This window comes from Podarcis gaigeae (assembly GCF_964106915.1).
Source record: "Podarcis gaigeae genome assembly, chromosome: 1".
Classification (NCBI taxonomy): Eukaryota; Metazoa; Chordata; class Lepidosauria; order Squamata; family Lacertidae; genus Podarcis; species Podarcis gaigeae.
Window position 1 is genome coordinate 130,937,294 of NC_139678.1, and position 17,731 is coordinate 130,955,024.

The 17,731-nt window shown below is 44.2% G+C and overlaps 2 protein-coding genes across 3 annotated transcripts in view; both read right to left on the reverse strand.

Moving 5' to 3' along the window:
- Positions 1–17,731, reverse strand: part of PLEKHM3 (pleckstrin homology domain containing M3) — a 798,157-nt gene that overhangs the window by 375,055 nt on the left and 405,371 nt on the right. The window lies entirely within an intron of this gene.
- KLF7 (KLF transcription factor 7) overlaps positions 1–17,731 on the reverse strand; it is an 82,760-nt gene that overhangs the window by 16,915 nt on the left and 48,114 nt on the right. Inside the window, exon 4 of the mRNA XM_083714019.1 lies at positions 2,272–2,395. Within this exon, the coding sequence (XP_083570145.1) occupies positions 2,272–2,395 (124 nt within the window). The remainder of the gene's footprint in view (positions 1–2,271; positions 2,396–17,731) is intronic.

Here is a 17,731-nt window from a genome sequence, read left to right on the forward strand (position 1 = left end):
CCCCCCCCCCGGCCAGGTAGCCAAGATACACTTCTTTGCGCAGGCTTTGGGGAGCAGCCGAGTTATTTAAGCCTGGACTGGTCCTTCCCCGCTTCTGCGCAGTAATAAACTTTGTACTTTAATTTTGGTTTTAAGGTTATTTAATGTGTTTCATTGAATGTAGGTTCCCTGAAATGGTTCTTTGTCCGACGGCACCCAGTCTTTATCGGGTCCCAAGCCCTGCCCACTTGGCCTGGCTGTCCAAGATTCAAATAAACAGATGGTGGGAAAGCCCAGTGGCCGGCCTAGGAATTCCCCAACGAACGATCGGCTAGCTGTGGTGTTGCTTCCCAGCAGTAGGATTTTGGTGCGATGAGCCGCAAAGTGTGTTCTCCTTCACGGAGAGCACGTGCTGCGGTGGGCGCCGCCAAGACACTCCAAAGTTGGGGGCGGGCTAATTGATGGTTGGCCACTGATGCGATTGGGGTTTCCCTTGTTGTTGGGAAGAAGTTAATGTTGCCATTTGTTGATTGACAGCCAGAAATGCTAAAACTCTTGCACGAGGCTAGGGCTTCCTCTTTTCGTCTGTGCATCGGATTGCCTGTTCCCCCCTCCCTAGAATTAGGGTTGTTTGCTTTGACCTTGCTATGCCAGTCATGGGGTCGTCTGCTCTTGGGGCAGGGGCCCGGTAGGAATTTTGTCCATCTGGCTGATTGGCTGGGGCCATTTGGTTTTTGCCTACTGCATAGCAAATCGTCACAACTTGTAAGGTTGCGGTTAGGCATTGGTTTATGGTTTGGTTGGTTGAGGGGCATGGATTGGCTGTGCCTGACCCTCTAATGCTGCTTCTGCAAGGGATTCCGTTAAAGGAATTGGGGGCTAACTATTGCTTGTCCACTCTGTCAAGGGGGCTCGGGCCATTGCAAGAGCCCCTGGTTGCATTTGGGGAGGGCTGAGGGCAGCTTCCCTGCTCCGGCCCTACCCCCAAGTGTATTGCCCTTTTCTGACTTTCGCATCATGTGGAATGTCAGTCTGTCCCCCATGGTGGGGGCAGATAGTCGCAACCAATGCCTAAGCAACCACTCACATTTTTGTATTTTAATACAGCTGTGGCCAAAATTATGCCAAAAACCTTAAACAAAAATTCTGTGTGATGTGTGAGTTATTGGGGTGGCCCTGGGGACCTTGACACACAATTATCGTCCGCCCCGTGACCGGGCAAGCGGCCAATTTGGAACCTTGTGGTGGAGGGCAGGTAACAAATTCAAACAACAAACAAGCCTGCGCAACTCACAGAGTGTTTTTAAACAAAAGATGTGCTCAGATTGGGGGTGAAGGCCAACTCCCCCCCCCTCAATATCTCCCCTTTCCTCCCACTTCTCCCGTTTGTTTGTTTTTGCTTCCAGTCTGTCTCTCATAATGGAAGTGATCTGAGCTGGGAAGAAAAGGATGTCAAGCGATAGCAAGCAGAGAGGAAGACGAGGGAAAGTTTCATTTCCCTTACAGCATATGCGTTCTATTGCAAATATTACCCCAGGCTCCAGCTTTAGATATGAATGAGGAAGGGGAAAGGGGGAAAACCACACATGGCCGCCCTCACCAAACATCCTTGTTTGTTTATGAAAGAGGGCCGGCCGGCACCATAGCATTTCATCTGTACCTGCGCATTTTGCTGATGGTCTGGTGCAAATACCAAGAGATTTCCTAGCATGCAATTCCTGTAAATGAAAGCGTGCTCCACTTCCTTGGACTCCGGACAAATACCCACCCTACCCAGTGGGGTAAGCCAGTCTTGCTTAATAGGGAAAGAAATAAAATATTCACATCTGCGTGAGTAAAATATTTATATCTGCAACAGAATTATGGGCTTTTGAAATGCGCACTCTGTTAATGTATCAGCAACGAACAAGCCAAGCCCCACCAGTATTGTCTGAGCTGATTGGAAGCAACTTTTGAAGGTTTCCGGAAGAGAGATTTTTCCAGCTGTTAATATCTGAGACTGCTTTAACTGGAGATTCCAGGCACTGAACTGGAAACCTGGTTTGGTTACTGGGCAGGGCCTGTTTCCCTTTCTGTCCAAGGAAGTGGAATCAACCTTGAAATGTTTGGAGATGCATGGCTGAAAGGTAACCCTATAGCTCAATCACGGGGGCTCTTGTGTGACCGATTCCCCTTCCTCCAAAATAAGCAGCCATTGTTGCATTAAACGTTTCTTTAAAAAAAAAGAAAAAAGATTTTCCTCCAAGTTGTCTCGAGGGCAGCTCTTGAACCAATAGGTGGGATGCAAGTTACCTGTCGCAGTGGTTGCACTTGAAGGGTTTTGCCCCCGTGTGTTTCCTGTAGTGTCGCGTGAGCTCGTCGCTTCGTGCAAAACGCCACTCGCACCCTTCCCACGAACACTTGTAAGGCTTCTCACCTGCAAAGAAGACGGAAGAAGTTTTGTCAGTGTTATGTACTGAAGTTCTCACCCTGGGCCAGCAGGGGGATACTGTAGACAGTTCAGGTCCACATATGCAAATAAGGGATCGAAAGTGACGTTCAGTGATTGGATAGTTACAGAAAGTTGTTACAGTCACGTTGTACTGGAGCTCTATATAAGCAGGCTGGCTGAGCCCTTCAGTTCTGTTCTGTTCTGGCCTGTGAATAAACAAGAGCTGTTTGAAGAATTGCTGTGTCGTCTGATATGTTCACCCACAACTTAATAGTCAGTGTCAACCAAAAGCTGGAGTGTGTGGTCACCAACATTTTACATGCTAAAGAGGAGGGTTGTATTGCTGCCAGAGCATCATGGCCTCTCCAGGTTGTCTATGTACCCTGAACAAAGCAGGAGATTTCAATTTCCAAGCCCTCCTGATATATTATCCCGATATATTATCTCTCCTTCTGGAATCAAGGGATTGGGGGCAGGGGCAAGATTGTGGTGGAGTTTGGCGGATTTTTTTGGGTGTTTTTTTTAAAGGGTTTTTCAAGGGCTTCCAGAAGTTTAGAGGGTATTTGAGGGCTTTTTCAATGGCGTTCCCAATATACACAATTTCACTTAAATGCACAGTGCCTCAGAAGATATCCCATGCATAAATAGGCCTGTAATAAGAAACTAGTGCAGGAACCAAGATATTCTGTGGCAGACCCTTAAAGATGCCTTTGAAATCTGAGACTGTGAAACTCTTATGAAAGTGGCTCATTTACTACAGGAAGCACTGGTTCTATTTTCAATGATTAGCACTGTAACTGATTTCTTCTTCTTTTTTATAATAAAATAAAATAAAATCTGAACAACAGCCCAGTTTCATCTATTCTGGATGGGCCCATTCACACATGAAAGTTGCATTCTTCTAGTAGTTTAGGTCTAAGTTCGAAATATGTATGTGTGAACTGGTGCTAGGTGATGGTGCACTTATGTTTTAACCCTAGCTACCGTATTTTCGCTCCGTAGGACACACTTTTCCCCCTCCAAAAATTAAGGGGAAATGTGTGTGCGTCCTATGGAGCGAATGCAGGCTCCTTGGCTTCAGCGATAGCAATGCAAAGCCTCCGAAGCGCAGAGGGGGCGCTCCCCCTGCGCTCCAGAGGCTTCGCATTGCTTTCAGGGCACACCGACCCCTCTCGCTCTCCAGGCTTCAGGGATAGCTGCCTGAAGCCTTCGGAGCACAGTGCAAGTTCCCGCTGCGCTCCGCAGCCTTCGAGTTCCTTTCGCTGAAGCCACAAGAGCAAGACTCTCCCGGCTTCAGCAGAGAGGGAGAGCTGCGCAACGCCCCTGGAAGGGGCTCTGTTTCTCCTGCCGCTTCACTGAAGGGGTGCTGAGCAGAGAGGGGAAAAAATTTTTCCCCTTGTTCTCCCCCTCTAAAACAAGGTGCGTCCTATGGTCCGGTGCGTCCTATAGAGCGAAAAATACGGTAAATGAGACCTGATTTGCAACAGAAGCAAATGATTTTAACAGCAGGCAATGATGCTTCTTCTGTGGGATGGAACCAGGTGCACCACAGAGATTTTTAAGAGAGATACTGTCATTTCATGTTTGCTCCCCTTCTCTTGCAAAAGTCTGCCAATGTGCTTGTCACCATCACAACTGACAAAGCTTTCTGCTCTTTGAAAGATGGTGTTAATCCAAACCAGAGGGAGGACAACCAGCGAATGGTATAGCATCCTTTCAGCTTAGGTCTCCTCTCTCCAATCTAGTTGTCATTCAGACAGCACCTAGCTGCAGACAGTGGATGGATCCAATATCTGTGTATTTTAACACGAGAAAGAATCCCGATATTGAAACCAAACACACACAGTATTCAATACGCAGCTATACATTCAGTATGCAGCTCAGCAAGAACAAAGTGGGCCCAATAGCAAAAGAGAGTACACAGTAAAAGAAGAACAGTCTTCATTGTTGCTTCCTTAATAAGGAACTGTCAGCAGCAGGGAAGAGGAAAATATTTTTTAAATACTGGAAATCACCTTAAAGATGCCCTTTAAAGCTCATTCACAGCCACTGCCTTCAAGTGACAAGCTTCTTGAATCCTAAACACTGATGTGTCTTCTGTGTTATTTATTATTAGCAAGAGCAAGGAGAGAAATGGGAGATCTGATTGCTTTATAGCCCAAATCTAAGAGAAACCACATGTTCAAGGAGTGGGCAAATGAAGACAGGAGAAAAGCTGAAAAAGGCCCAAATTAATCTCCAGTTTAAGCCCCGCAATTATAATGAAGCTAACACAAGCATCTCTCATCAGGCCCCAAGGTAGGCAAAAGGAGAGAGGCTTCTCTGTGGTTAGTCATTTACTAAACATTACTGATTGCAAGCTAGGCTCTGCTACTCCAAAGATAAAGTGGAAATCTGGCACAGGCAGATGAAGAGAATGGGCAGAGATATCTCCTACAGTTCAGCAACCAGAGCCTTTTATCCTCAGCTCAGATGGGTTTCCAAATGAAAGGGGGAGAGAGTGATCTAAAACTGAAAGGCAGAGCAATGCAGAAAGGAAACTCTATACAAAATTGAAGCAGGTGTAGCAAAGCCAAACACCCATTGATCCACCAGCCCATTAGTCAAGTGATCTCGTCTCTCAAGGCAATAAATGAGAAAGGAGGGTAGCCAGATCATGCGAAGAGGGATGGGGTTCCTGAGCCTTTAAAGTTATGGGGGACGAGGGGATTTCAGGTGTAGCTTGTGACTCCAGCTACACCTGCTGACATCCTCACCCTTCTACAAAACAGCTGAAGATGCAGGAACCCTGTTCTGTTTTGCATCCAGCTACCTTAGGGGACACGGGTGGCACTGTGGGTTAAACCACAGAGCCTAGGACTTGCCGATCAGAAGGTCGGCGGTTCAAATCCCCGCAATGGGGTGAGCTCCCATTGCTCGGTCCCAGCTCCTGCCCACCTAGCAGCTCGAAAGCACATCAAAGTGCAAGTAGATAAATAGGTACCGCTCCGGCGGGAAGGTAAGCGGCGTTTCTGTGCGCTGCTCTGGTTTGCCAGAAGCGGCTTAGTCATGCTGGCCACATGACCCGGAAGTTGTACGTTGGCTCCCTCGGCCAATAAAGCGAGATGAACACCGCAACCCCAGAGTCGGTCACAACTGGACCTAATGGTCAGGGGTCCCTTTACCTTTACCTTTACCTTAGGGGAAAGTGAGGGGGAAAGTGGGGGGGGGGGTAGAGTTGGAGGTGTTGGGGTTTTTTTAAGTGCATTGTTTCATTTCACATAACGTATTGGAACTCTCTTGAATTCAAGAGTTCTCAATGGCTCAAAACTGCTAAGACATGTCAATACATATAGTGTTGGAAATGTAAAGAAAAAGTAGGAACAACATATCGTATGTGGTGGGAATGTAAAAAAGTAAAGAACTTCTGGGAAATGATATATAATGAGATGAAAAAGATTTTGAAATATACATTTTAAAAAAAACCCAGAAGCATGTTTACTTGGTATTATAGGTCAGGACATAAATAGCAAGATGTTAAATTGTTTTTATATGCAACAACTGCGGCAAGAGTATTGTTAGCCCAGAAATAGAAACAAGAAGAAATTCCGACGAAAGAAGAATGGCACACGAAATTAATGGACTATGCAGAATTGGACAAAATGACAGGAAGGATTCGAAACCTGTGGGACCAGAGATTTACAGAAGATTGGAAGAAGTATTTGAAGAGCAACTGTAATCAACAAATTATGCTAGTAGGACTACAAGACGTTTTGTATGGAGAAATATACAAAGTGTTACAAAGTAGACAAAGATAGAGATATTGGTTATGTGTTTGAAATGTAATAGGGAAGATAAGAAATGCATACTGAGAGATAAGATTGGAAAATTTTCAGGCAGGATTGATGGAAGTAAAAAAAACTGAATAAGATGTAAAAGTATATTCAATTACTGTTGAAAATGATATGTTAAAAACTAATAAAAATTTATATATATATATTTTAAAAAATACATGTCACTACATATGTGCTCATGAGTGCCTTTGAGCATGAGAAGAATGCCCTCCCCTCTGTACAGTAAAAGGTATGTGTCTTAATGCAATTTAAAATAAAGCAGAACAGCTTTATTATTATTATTATTATTATTATTATTATTATTATTATTATTACTATTACTACTACTACTACTACTATTATTATTATTATTATTACAGCACCCACCTGGCTGGGTTTCCAGTATTTTAAAATATGTTTAAAAGTACACATAAAAACGGCAACTTTCATATGCGTTGAATAATTTTTAAAAAGCAGAATAATGTAGAAGCGGGGCACAAATTGTATATTATACACCTTGCACAGCAAACACAACTGCTCCAGCAACAAGTTATTTACTCCAGTGCCTTGTGCAACAAATGACCTGGCCAGGTGGCTCTCTGACACTGCTTTATAAAAGATGCACCTATTCTGTAAACGATATCTTATGCAGAAAATAACTGCTTAACACCATGTATCCAGGAACAGCATCAGCTACATGAAGCATGGACTTGCCTTTCAACTGCCAACCTACTGAAGCAGGGAGATGCATGGTTTTATACCCTACTGTTCCCTGACCTGTTGGGATTGAGGACAGGTCATCAGTCAAAATAACAGAATGCACACCTATTCTCATGAAGACATGAATAAAAGCATCCACTTTCATAAAGGGAAGGCGCTGGAGACAATATTGTGTAGTTCCTGACTAGGCTAGCTTATCAGACCCCCATCTTGTCCAGAAACTGAAGCAACCCGGCTCCTAGCCACCTTCCTTCTAGGATAAAGGATCCATCGTTTTCTACAGCGGCTTGAGATTTTCCAACACTGATTTGCCATGGAAGTGAATAATTCCCTTGGTATCCAATTCAACGATCCAAGATCTAATGTAACAAACGAAATATCTTGCAGCCACTAATTGGGGTGGCCTTCAGCGATACCAGCTGAAAAATACGACCCAAGATGGATAATCTTGACAGCAGTGCTGCATGAAACCCATTGCACGGAGGCTGCTAAAGCCTTCTGGAGTGTATTCCGACTTATTTGAGCGTCAGATATCCCTCTAACATCTATGATAGCTGAGCTCTGGGGGCATTCCAGAGTAGCTTTGCCCAGCATTGAGACTAGCCTTCTTTTCAGATTCTTTTCTTTTGTAACACGAGCTGCCTTGCTGCCAAATGTCAGACAGTGTCTCTTGTGTTCCCCGGCACTGCACGCCTGCATACTGTATGCAGTGCAGAGGACAAAACAGAAAGACAAAGGAAAATGTGACCTTTAAAAGCTGCTGTCTAAAGGAATCCTTGACCCTCAGACCTCAGCCAAGATGTGGCTGCTCCCTGCTCCCCTTGACAGCTAGGCAAAACTTCAAAGCCAAATGCAGGGAAAAGGAACAGTGACCATCTCATTACATAATATTTCATTAATGCTTTCATTTCCCTGAAAACAATTAAAGAAAGTATCACTTGGTTATCTCATCCACTGATAAGTGCAATGGTCTCCAGGAAAAATAATAATATAAATTTACATAATATATAAATTTGCAATCTGGGTTTCATAAGTGCTAAACCTTTGGGACCTTCTTGCATCTTCTCACATTGTGTACTGTTGTGCTGTGTTTTACGGACAAGGAGCAGAAGAAATAAGCATTTAAAGAATGAGTGCAGAAAATGGATTCTGAGAGGTTGCTTTATTGTATACTGTAGTCACAATATAGCCATTCTGAAAAGGTAAAGGGTCCTTTACCTTTCATGGGCAACTCTGGGGTTGCAGGGCTCATCTCACTTTATTGGCCGAGGGAGCCGGCGTACAGCTTCCAGGTCATGTGGCCAGCATGACTAAGCCGCTTCTGGCAAACCAGAGCAGCGCACAAAAACGCTGTTTACCTTCCCGCCAGAGTGGTACCTATTTATCTACTTGCACTTTGATGTGCTTTCGAACTGCTAGGTTGGCAGGAGCAGGGACCGAGCAACGGGAGCTCACCCCGTCGCGGGGATTTGAACTGCCAACCTTCTGATTGGCAAGTCCTAGGCTCTGTGGTTTAACCACCCATGCGCCACCCGTGTCCCATTCTATAGCATCTTGCAAAAGAAGCAGTTGCTTTCATGAAGGGCCTAGGTTGAATTCAAACTAGGAGCTGAACATTCAACATCTATTCTTGCTTTTTTACATACTGTACTACTTTTCTGAGCTGTCGCGGGATAAAATCAGGAAGCTAAAAGAGGGCAAGTTACTTTCATATAATATCCACCTACAGCCACCTGTTTAGAACTGAAGCGGCTCTGATCTATTTATAATTTCTGTGCTTTCAATTGAAAAAGAGCTTTGAAGATTGTGTTTACCATCCCAACATCTCTGTAGAAGCAAGCTCATCATTACTGCTATTCTACAGATTTTTTTTTTCTAACTAACTCTGCCTGCCCAGCTTTCCACCTCTGCATGAGCACAGCAGGACAAGCAAGGACACAAGTTTCCAAAATGGAAGGCTCTTCAGGTATTTATTTAACAAAATTAAACAAATTATTTAAAAGGGGGAACCCTCTACGCGGTTCTTTTCTATCCACATCCATACACAATCTGTAGCTTTCTGGTAAAAGAAGAACATTAAGTTCAGAGCATATGCCTAGATTTAATCTCAGGTATCTCCAGTTCAGGGGACGCGGGTGGCGCTGTGGGTTAAACCACAGAGCCTAGGACTTGCTGATCAGAAGGTTGGCGGTTCGAATCCCCATGACGGGGTGAGCTCCCATTGCTCAGTCCCTGCTCCTGCCAACCTAGCAGTTTGAAAGCACATCAAGTGCAAGTAGATGAATAAGTACCACTCCGGCGGGAAGGTGAACGGCATTTCCGTGCGCTGCTCTGGTTCGCTGGAAGCAACTTAATCATGCTGGCCACATGACCTGGAAGCTGTATGCCGGCTCCCTCGGCCAGTAAAGTGAGATGAGCCCTGCAACCCCAGAGTTGCCCATGAAAGGTAAAGGACCCTTTACCCCAGAGTCGGCCACGACTGGACCTAATGGTCAGGGGTCACTTTACCCTTTATCTTTTTATCTCCAGTTAGTCTGTAGGCAGCAGGACTGCGAGGAGAGACCCTCAACTAGATTTCTTGTACAGCTACTGCCAGAGTGAAAAATACTGAATTTGATGGTCTGATTCTGTATAAGGCAGCTCCACTTGTTCAAAATTCAGGATTAATGCTGCTTTTTTCTAGCAGACAGTAAAGTGCCATGGAGACTCTGTGTTAAACAGCTCTTCCTCCTCCTCCACTCATCAGACCAGACTCTTTTTGGTGCCAGAACAGGAGCACTTTTCAGATCAAAGTGATCTCGTAGCCTGACCTGGACTGAGTATCACACACACCTAAAAAACCCCACTATTAGGTCATTTACTTGCTACTGCTTTTGTTCAAGACAGTGAACAAAATAAACCAACAAAGGTCACAAAAACAGCTAATACGTATACAAACAATAAATTAAAAGGAGGCATTAAAGAAGCGATAAAGTAGCACCAGAGATACAGAACACCCCTCGTGATTCACTGTGATCTCAGCCGAGCATCACGTGGTGCAGTGTAACAGCTAAGACACTCAGCCAGCTAAGGCAATCTCACAGGGTGGTGTAGTGGTTAAGAGCAGTGGACTCGTAATCTGGGGAACCGGGTTCGATTCCCCGCTCCTCCACATGCAGCTGCTGACCTTGGGCCAGTCACACTTCTGTGAAGTCTCTCAGCCTCACTCACCTCACAGAGTGTTTGTTGTGGGGGAGGAAGGAGAATGTTAGCCGCTTTGAGACTCCTTAAAGGGAGTGAAAGGCGGGATATCAAATCCAAACTCTTCTTCTTCTTCTTCTTCTACTTTGAATTACTGCTTCACTCAAGAGTCCAGCACAGCCCCTCTATCTGCAACGCAGAAATAATACTCACCTGCCTTATCGGTAAGAGTCGTGTTCATATGTAGCAATAAACCAAAGTTTGTAATAAACCATAGTTTAATCATGAATGTGACTGCCTGCACAGTCCTTAGAATTCTTCGTTTATTTCTGGCTTTCTAGGTTTTGAAGTAAACCACAGTCCACTTTTGGATGACACAACAAGCCGAACTATGGCTTGTTTGAAGCATATACGTGCCAACGTAGGGGTGGAGGGAAGACTGTCTTTCAAATGTAACAAAATGGAAGCCCTATAAATTAAAATTGCTCCAAATTATCTTGAAGTATTAAGGTTCTTCTAGTTTGATGTGCCCCAGAATATATTTAACATTCATACTCATGACAGATTTATATCTTGGCCGAAACCCTCTGAAGTGAGTTTTTGCCATAAATGGATTTATAAGCAAATTCAACAAACAGCTGAGTTTTAAAAATCTGAATGTATGCAGTTTTATGTTATAACCTTAGTGTTTTCCATTTCCAAAAGCTAGAAACGAAAATAATTTCACCTTTTCAAAGTACTAGTAAGTTAATGATTGACGATGCAATCATTCCCTCTAATATCCTGGATGTGAAATCCCCCGGGACTTGCATTTAATCTTAAAACACATTATGCAAAAGTAGGATTCATAGATGGAACAAATTGTTGTTTTTTAGACAAAGAGAGAAAGAGCAAACAAACAAACAAACAAACAAATTCAGCTGTTTAAAAGAGAGATAGATTTGGAGATAAAAAATATAACCCAAGCATAAAGTATGTGTGTCATTCTTGAACCAATCACAGTGAAACTAATAGAAAAATCTGTTTCGGTTTCTTTTGAGATTCTTTCATTGTTGAATGTGCCTCTAGTTGATTTCATCAGGTAAGAAAAAGTGCAATTCATTGCTAAGGTGGCTGGGGTACTGTACCATTCCTATTTAGAGAGAGAAATGGTGTAAGCACCATTTTGGCAAACACCATCAACAGCAATTCACGCATGCACATTAATCTGAAAAATGAAGAAGAGAAACATGGCAGACGTGTGAGAGGAAAAGCAGCACACCACCACTGCAACCATCTTTTCCGTCAACGTATTTGCTCCCACACAGTTTTGTAGAATCAAAACGCCTACCTGAGATGGAATATCACACAGCCTGTAGTTGAGAGACTTGACAGGCAGATCAATGGCACCTAAAGCCACAAAAATGCCCATTGAAAGCAGATTTAGAACCAACATCCCATGCTTAACACTGGCCTGAAAGGCTGTTCTGAATTCAAAGTTCCCAACGAATGGTATGAATGACTACAAAACAGGAATGGTAAGAACTCTGCATCATCCTGCTGGTAACCCATATTATGAACCGAGCCCTCTGAATTCCACTCCAGAAAATGCCTTTTCTCCTTTCAAGCATGCTACTTTGTGGGATCACTTTGTGACATCACCTTGCCAACAAAAGTCCATATAGTTCAAGCTATGGTTTTCCCAGTAGTGATGTAGGGAAGTGAGAGCTGGACCATCAAGAAGGCTGATCGCCAAAGAATTGATGCTTTTGAATTATGGTGCTGGAGGAGACTCTTGAGAGTCCCATGGACTGCAAGAAGATCAAACCTATCCATTCTAAACAGAATCAGCCCTGAGTGCTCACTGGAAGGACAGATCCAGTACTTTGGCCACCTCATGAGAAGAGAAGACTCCCTGGAAAAGACCCTCATGTTGGAAAAGATTGAGGACACAAGGAGAAGGGGACGACAGAGGACGAGATGGTTGGACAGTGTTCTTGAAGCTACCAGCATGAGTTTGACCAAACTGTGGGAGGCAGTGGAAGGCAGGAGTGCCTGACGTGCTCTGGTCCATGGGGTCACGAAGAGTCGGACACGACTAAATGACTAAACAACAACACTTTGTGGGATCTTGCAATTTATAGAAGTGGCAGGAACATCGTAACCATAGAAAGCCAGGACTCATTCTGGAGATGGGGGCAGGATCCCAATACATCACCTTCTCTGAGCCCTTCAGCACGGGTACAAAGCCTTGCTGCAGCCAATCTCGCTTTGTCGTTTGGGGTTAATTCACACATTACTTGATTACTCAACATTTGAATGAATCGACTCCACTGAAAAACTCTACGTAAGGGGACAGAATGCTATCCTTTCTGTGGGAATTGGATTTGTGAGAGCTCGCAACACACCAGTCATTGCTTCACGCTGCAGCCATGGAATGGTCAATGCACACGTCTGAGTGGAGACAGGCAGGCCCTTGTGTGGCAGCTACCGGTCATTCCCATTTAAGGAATGAAAAGGAGCCGCTTCAATCAATTTACCTACATCAACGGCAAACCACCTCCTAAGTGGCTCTGTCATTTAAGTGTCCGTGACAACCTTCACATGTCATTCTGCATAGAATGTGAAGCATGAAAAGGAGAACGAAATACAGAAAAATAGACTCTCTCTCAACATCGGTAAAGAATGCTTCTTAGAGTAAAATGTCTCAGAGGGCTTAAGCTACCCGCACTCAATTATCGCAACCCCTCACAAGCCCATACGCAGGAAAGCAACGATTCGTCGCATCTAGCCCACCGACACAACACACGCTGAGAAAAGGTACATTATCCTCCCCCTGCTAGTCGCTTCATGAAAGGGACAAAGCTCCCTCAATTCCAATTCCTTTTTAAAGCCTGTTCTTGTAAGCTTAGCAGAAAAAGAAGCTTGAGGCACCTGATGTGCGTTAAGAACAGAAGGATTTTGTTGGGGGTGGAGGGAGAATTAGGAGACACAGGTGCCAGGCCTTCTGTAGAATTTGCCCTTCTGCTCCATTAATTGCTGACATATCCTCCCCCCCCCCTCCAACTCAGCCCCTCGGGAGAACAGCAGAGCAGCAGGCCCAGACTGGTACCCAGCAGCAACACCAGCAGCAAAAGTAGACAATTAGGTGCCAGAAGAAAAGGGGGGGGGAGAGAAGATGCAGTTGCCTAGCAACCAGACAGCAGAAGCAGCTGTGTAGCAGGCCCAGGCTGGTACCCAGGCACTGACAAGCTAGCCAATTAGCACACTGTATTTAATGCTGATGTGGTTTCCTAGCAACAGGATGCAAAAGTCTGTCTGCGACACACTCTTCCCCCACATTTCTCCCCCCCCATCCCTCATTCAAACCATTACTTTCTTTTCTTTTGCCCTAATTGACAACTCTCTGCTGCTTTAAATTGCCATTATTATTTTTTTGTCCCTGGAGAGGTTAGGAGAACTTAAGAAGAAGAAAAAAGTAATAAGAGCTTTTAGTTTCAACTTCGCTTTAGCACTAAGAGCTCTGGATATATGACAAGCCAACAGCTGCAAAACCAGCAAATAAGGAGCAGGGAGATGTCAGTATTTCAGCCCACTGTATAAGCTTTCCTTAGAATATCATTCACAATATGGTAACCGCTAGCTTAGACCACCACTCTTACATTATTTCGCCACACGGCAAAAACCCTCCTGTTTAGGCAAGCGTCTGTTTTATTGGATAGATATACTTTTTATCTGATGTCCATCTTATTCATTGCAATTGTCTCTGATTTTATTATAATGCATTTGAGGAGGAATTTTATTGTTGTGATGGGTTTCAATTGTTGTTAACTGCCCTGAGTAGCACGTAAGCACTAAAAAAGCCAGAATATAGATTTTTATATGATTTTGCCTTTTTCTTTTCATTTTATCCAACAGAAGTCTATTTATGACCTTGTCTGTTAGAACGCAGCGCACAGCATTAAAAGCAGATACCGATATTTTGTGGATCTGTGTCTGGGGGGGGGGGGGGGAATGCAATCATCAGACCGAACACAAAAGACTAAATATTACCAATATGGCGAGGTAAGCTTGCTATGCAGGGTTAACAGTATCCACTGCCCCATATTGAACATGCTAGATTGATGCATAATACACATAGCAGGAAACCTGTACAAATGTGGCTTCCCTAAAACATGAGGCAACTGTGCACTGCTCACCAGAGGAATCTGACGCACTGCAGTTCAGAATCTTTGCCCCATTACGGCACATTCTTGGCAGCCACGGGTACTCCCGAAGAGCTGGTTTCGGCCCCATGAATATATTCTCCCCAATCCAAAACTCTTGATCAGTTTTATTTGCCTAACGCGGTCAATCTACACACAAATAGAAACCGTTCTGAAAATGTTTCTTCTTTTTTAAGCGTGTTTTTTTTTAAAAAAGCACACACTGAGTTTTCCATAAGACTCACCATTGCTATCTAGCGTCACATTGTATATCGCATTCAAAACACACTTTAAATGTTTTATTTACAGCTGTGGAGCTGAGTTCTAGTTGTCTTTCTAGTCAAGGGTTGTTTACTCAGCTCTCTAGGGTCTTGGGCAGAGAGAGCGCTCTCCCACCATCTGCTCTGTGTGCCTTTAAAAAACTGGGGATGCCAAGAATTTAAGGTGAGGCCTTATGCACATGGAAGTTAAGCCCTACCAACAATGACCCCTTCACCCCCCCCCCCATTTTTAATGGACATTTTGTTGGTGTGACCATCAACACATGCCTCTCTGAGCACTTCAGGAGGCAAGTGCCCTAGTGCATAAAATCCGCACAACGATTCTGAGTCATTTTTCTGCATCCCATCAATGACGCCTTTTCCTCACAGCCATTTCAAAAGTGCATTGTGTCTGCACCAAAGTTTATAGGAATTAGTTATGCTGCTTGAGCCGCCGTGTGAGTTAAAATGAAGCAAAACAAACAAACAAACCCCAAGTCCCTTTCATCTTCAAGGAATCATAGATGTCGGCCTGGTTCCTTTGCATAATTTATGCCATTTTAACAAACACCATTAATGTTTGTTACCTCCCCTTTACTCTCCATTCTCTCTCTCTCTTTTTTACATCTTCAGGCGCCCATCCCCTGCTAGGACTCCCTAGGTGGTCACTCTGGATTCCAGATCCCAACAGGATAAGGCTCCTCATCAACCATCTTGACAGGCCTGCCTCACCTGGGGCTCAGCTGACTGCTCTCCCCTGCCTGCCCCTCCTTGCTGCCATTAACTCTTTCTTGACCCAGTGTTGCTTCCCTGTTGCATCAGTCACCCCACTCTTCCATCACGTCGTGCTGCTTCTGAATAGACGAAGCTTGAGCCCCCAACCTGCCTCCCCATTCCATTTGTTTCTGCAACAAAAGCACTGCAAGTCTCTACAAGGTGCTGCTCTAAGCATCATTTCAGATTCAAATTGAGGCTCGAGCCAAACTAACCCTTCCATAGAAGGGTCTTCATTTAATTTTTAAGGCACATTTCCCCATCAAAATATCTTGATTCCCTTCTTAGACAATGACACATTTATACTCTGTGAATTACTTTTTTTTTTTTTTTTTGCTTTTGTTCAACCTAAATTAGCTCTCCTTCTGTCACTTGATTCAGTGGCATTTGCTGAGATGGGGCTGGAAAATTCTCTTCCACCCCCCACCCCCCTGCAAGAAGCCAAACTGTCACTGCTTGCAGAAGTATCTGCCATGCAATTAAAACAGGGGGCAAATGTGTTAAAGCTAGATTTATGCCCCCCAGTCAATTAAGTACCAGTTCTATTTCAGTTCCTCACACCCACGAAATAGGTGCTCTTTTTCCCAACTGCAGACCTCACTTTCCCCTGCTACCTAGAGTGCTCTTTCGCACATCTTTTCCCATATGACAAGCGACTTCTCCATTTTACTCCGGGCCAAAATCTGGTCCCACCTTTTTGCACGATCGTCCTTAGCAACGTCTCCTTGGCGCAACATAAATTAGCACCACCACTTAAAAAAAAAAAACCCTTCAGTTAACTGAGACCAACAAAATAATTAAAAAGAAGGATCTGCTTCTTGTTCTGCTCAGCTGAATTAAACTCCTTTCCCTACACAGTGGCTCCACCAAACAGTTGCATTCCAAACTCTTCATTTGCCAGAAATTACAATATTCAGAGGGAACTGTGCCTCGTGCCAAAGTCAGATCATGGATCCATCTGGCCCATAGTGATTGGTAGTGGCACACCGGTTTCAGGTGTGAGTCACTCGGGAGCCCTGCCTTGGACCTTGGACCCTTGGTTTGCACAACATGATCTACCGTTGAGCTATGCGTGTCTGCGTTTTAACAGAGCGGAAGATTACGAGTCATAGGGGTGTGGAGAGGGTGTGTCTGAACTTAACAGCGCTTAAGCTTATTTTCTGATTGCTATATTCTGAATGTTAGCATTGCTTTATAGATTATAAATGCTGTGTTGATCTGTTAATCATACAATATGACTTTTGCTTTAATTGTGACGTTCAGCTTATTTTTTTTAAAATTGTTGACAGTGTTTTATAGATTGTCATTGTTTCATTCTATATGGTTTAAGCTGTATTTGTGATGTTTTACTGTGTTCCGCTGGGTTATCGTTCTTTGCTGTCAGTAAGCCGCTTTGAGGTTCATTTGAATGAAAAGCAGCACAGAAATATAATAAATCAAATCAAATGGAAAAACCCTCCCTTCTCTCTCCCCTCGCCCTACAGCAAATCTCATCCGTCCACCAGAGTTTCCAAGATGATTGCTTGAGACACTGCATGGCAGAAGAAACCCATCCACTTATGTTCAAGGAGAGAGAAGCCTTTGTCTTTCCGTTATATTGTAGAGATGCAGAGCAATTAAGCCACACAGAGCCTCCTCTTCTCCTGCACATGAGAGCGCTACCAGCAGCCAAAGGGAAAAATAATATCTCACAATCTTTTCAGACCTTCAGTTCAGCTGTCAACTGAGCCAAGTGGCTGGCAGCCATTGGCACTGCCAAGCATGTTCACAATTGACAGTGTATTACGCTGATGATGGTTCCAAGAAGCTACGGCTGCGTGGAAAGACAAAGGACCCAGCAAAATAACTGCTCCGTGGCTGTAATCTTGGGTACGTGTGCTTGGGATCCTGACAATACACCCCAAAATTTCCAAACCACACCCCTTTAATACTTCCTATTTTGGTTTTGGAGGCAATTTAGCTCTCTTCCTGCATAAGTAATGCTAGCTTTATTGTCGAGAGGGATCAGACGGTGCAGATTGAGAAAGGCAAGCCATGTAAACATAAGCACAGCTGTTCTGGGTCAGACCTCTGGGCCCACCCAGCCCAGTATCTCATTTGCAATAGTGATCAGGTCCAGAAATGTAACTACACAAGCGAGGTGAGAGGGTGCTTCATTCTATGTATCTAGCATGTGAAGGTGTCAGGGACAACACGTATAGGAGGGCTATATCCTGCACATAGCCACTGACCTTCTTTCTCTTTCCGATGAATCGGTTCAAGGCTGAAAGGTGTGGCCCAGAGCTGGGGGAGTCAGAAGGTAGATTGGGATTCACTGGTAGATATCTGGGTGATTTGCATTTGAATGGCAAGGGAAATTCCCAACTGAAAGCTACAAAAAGCATCTCCCCT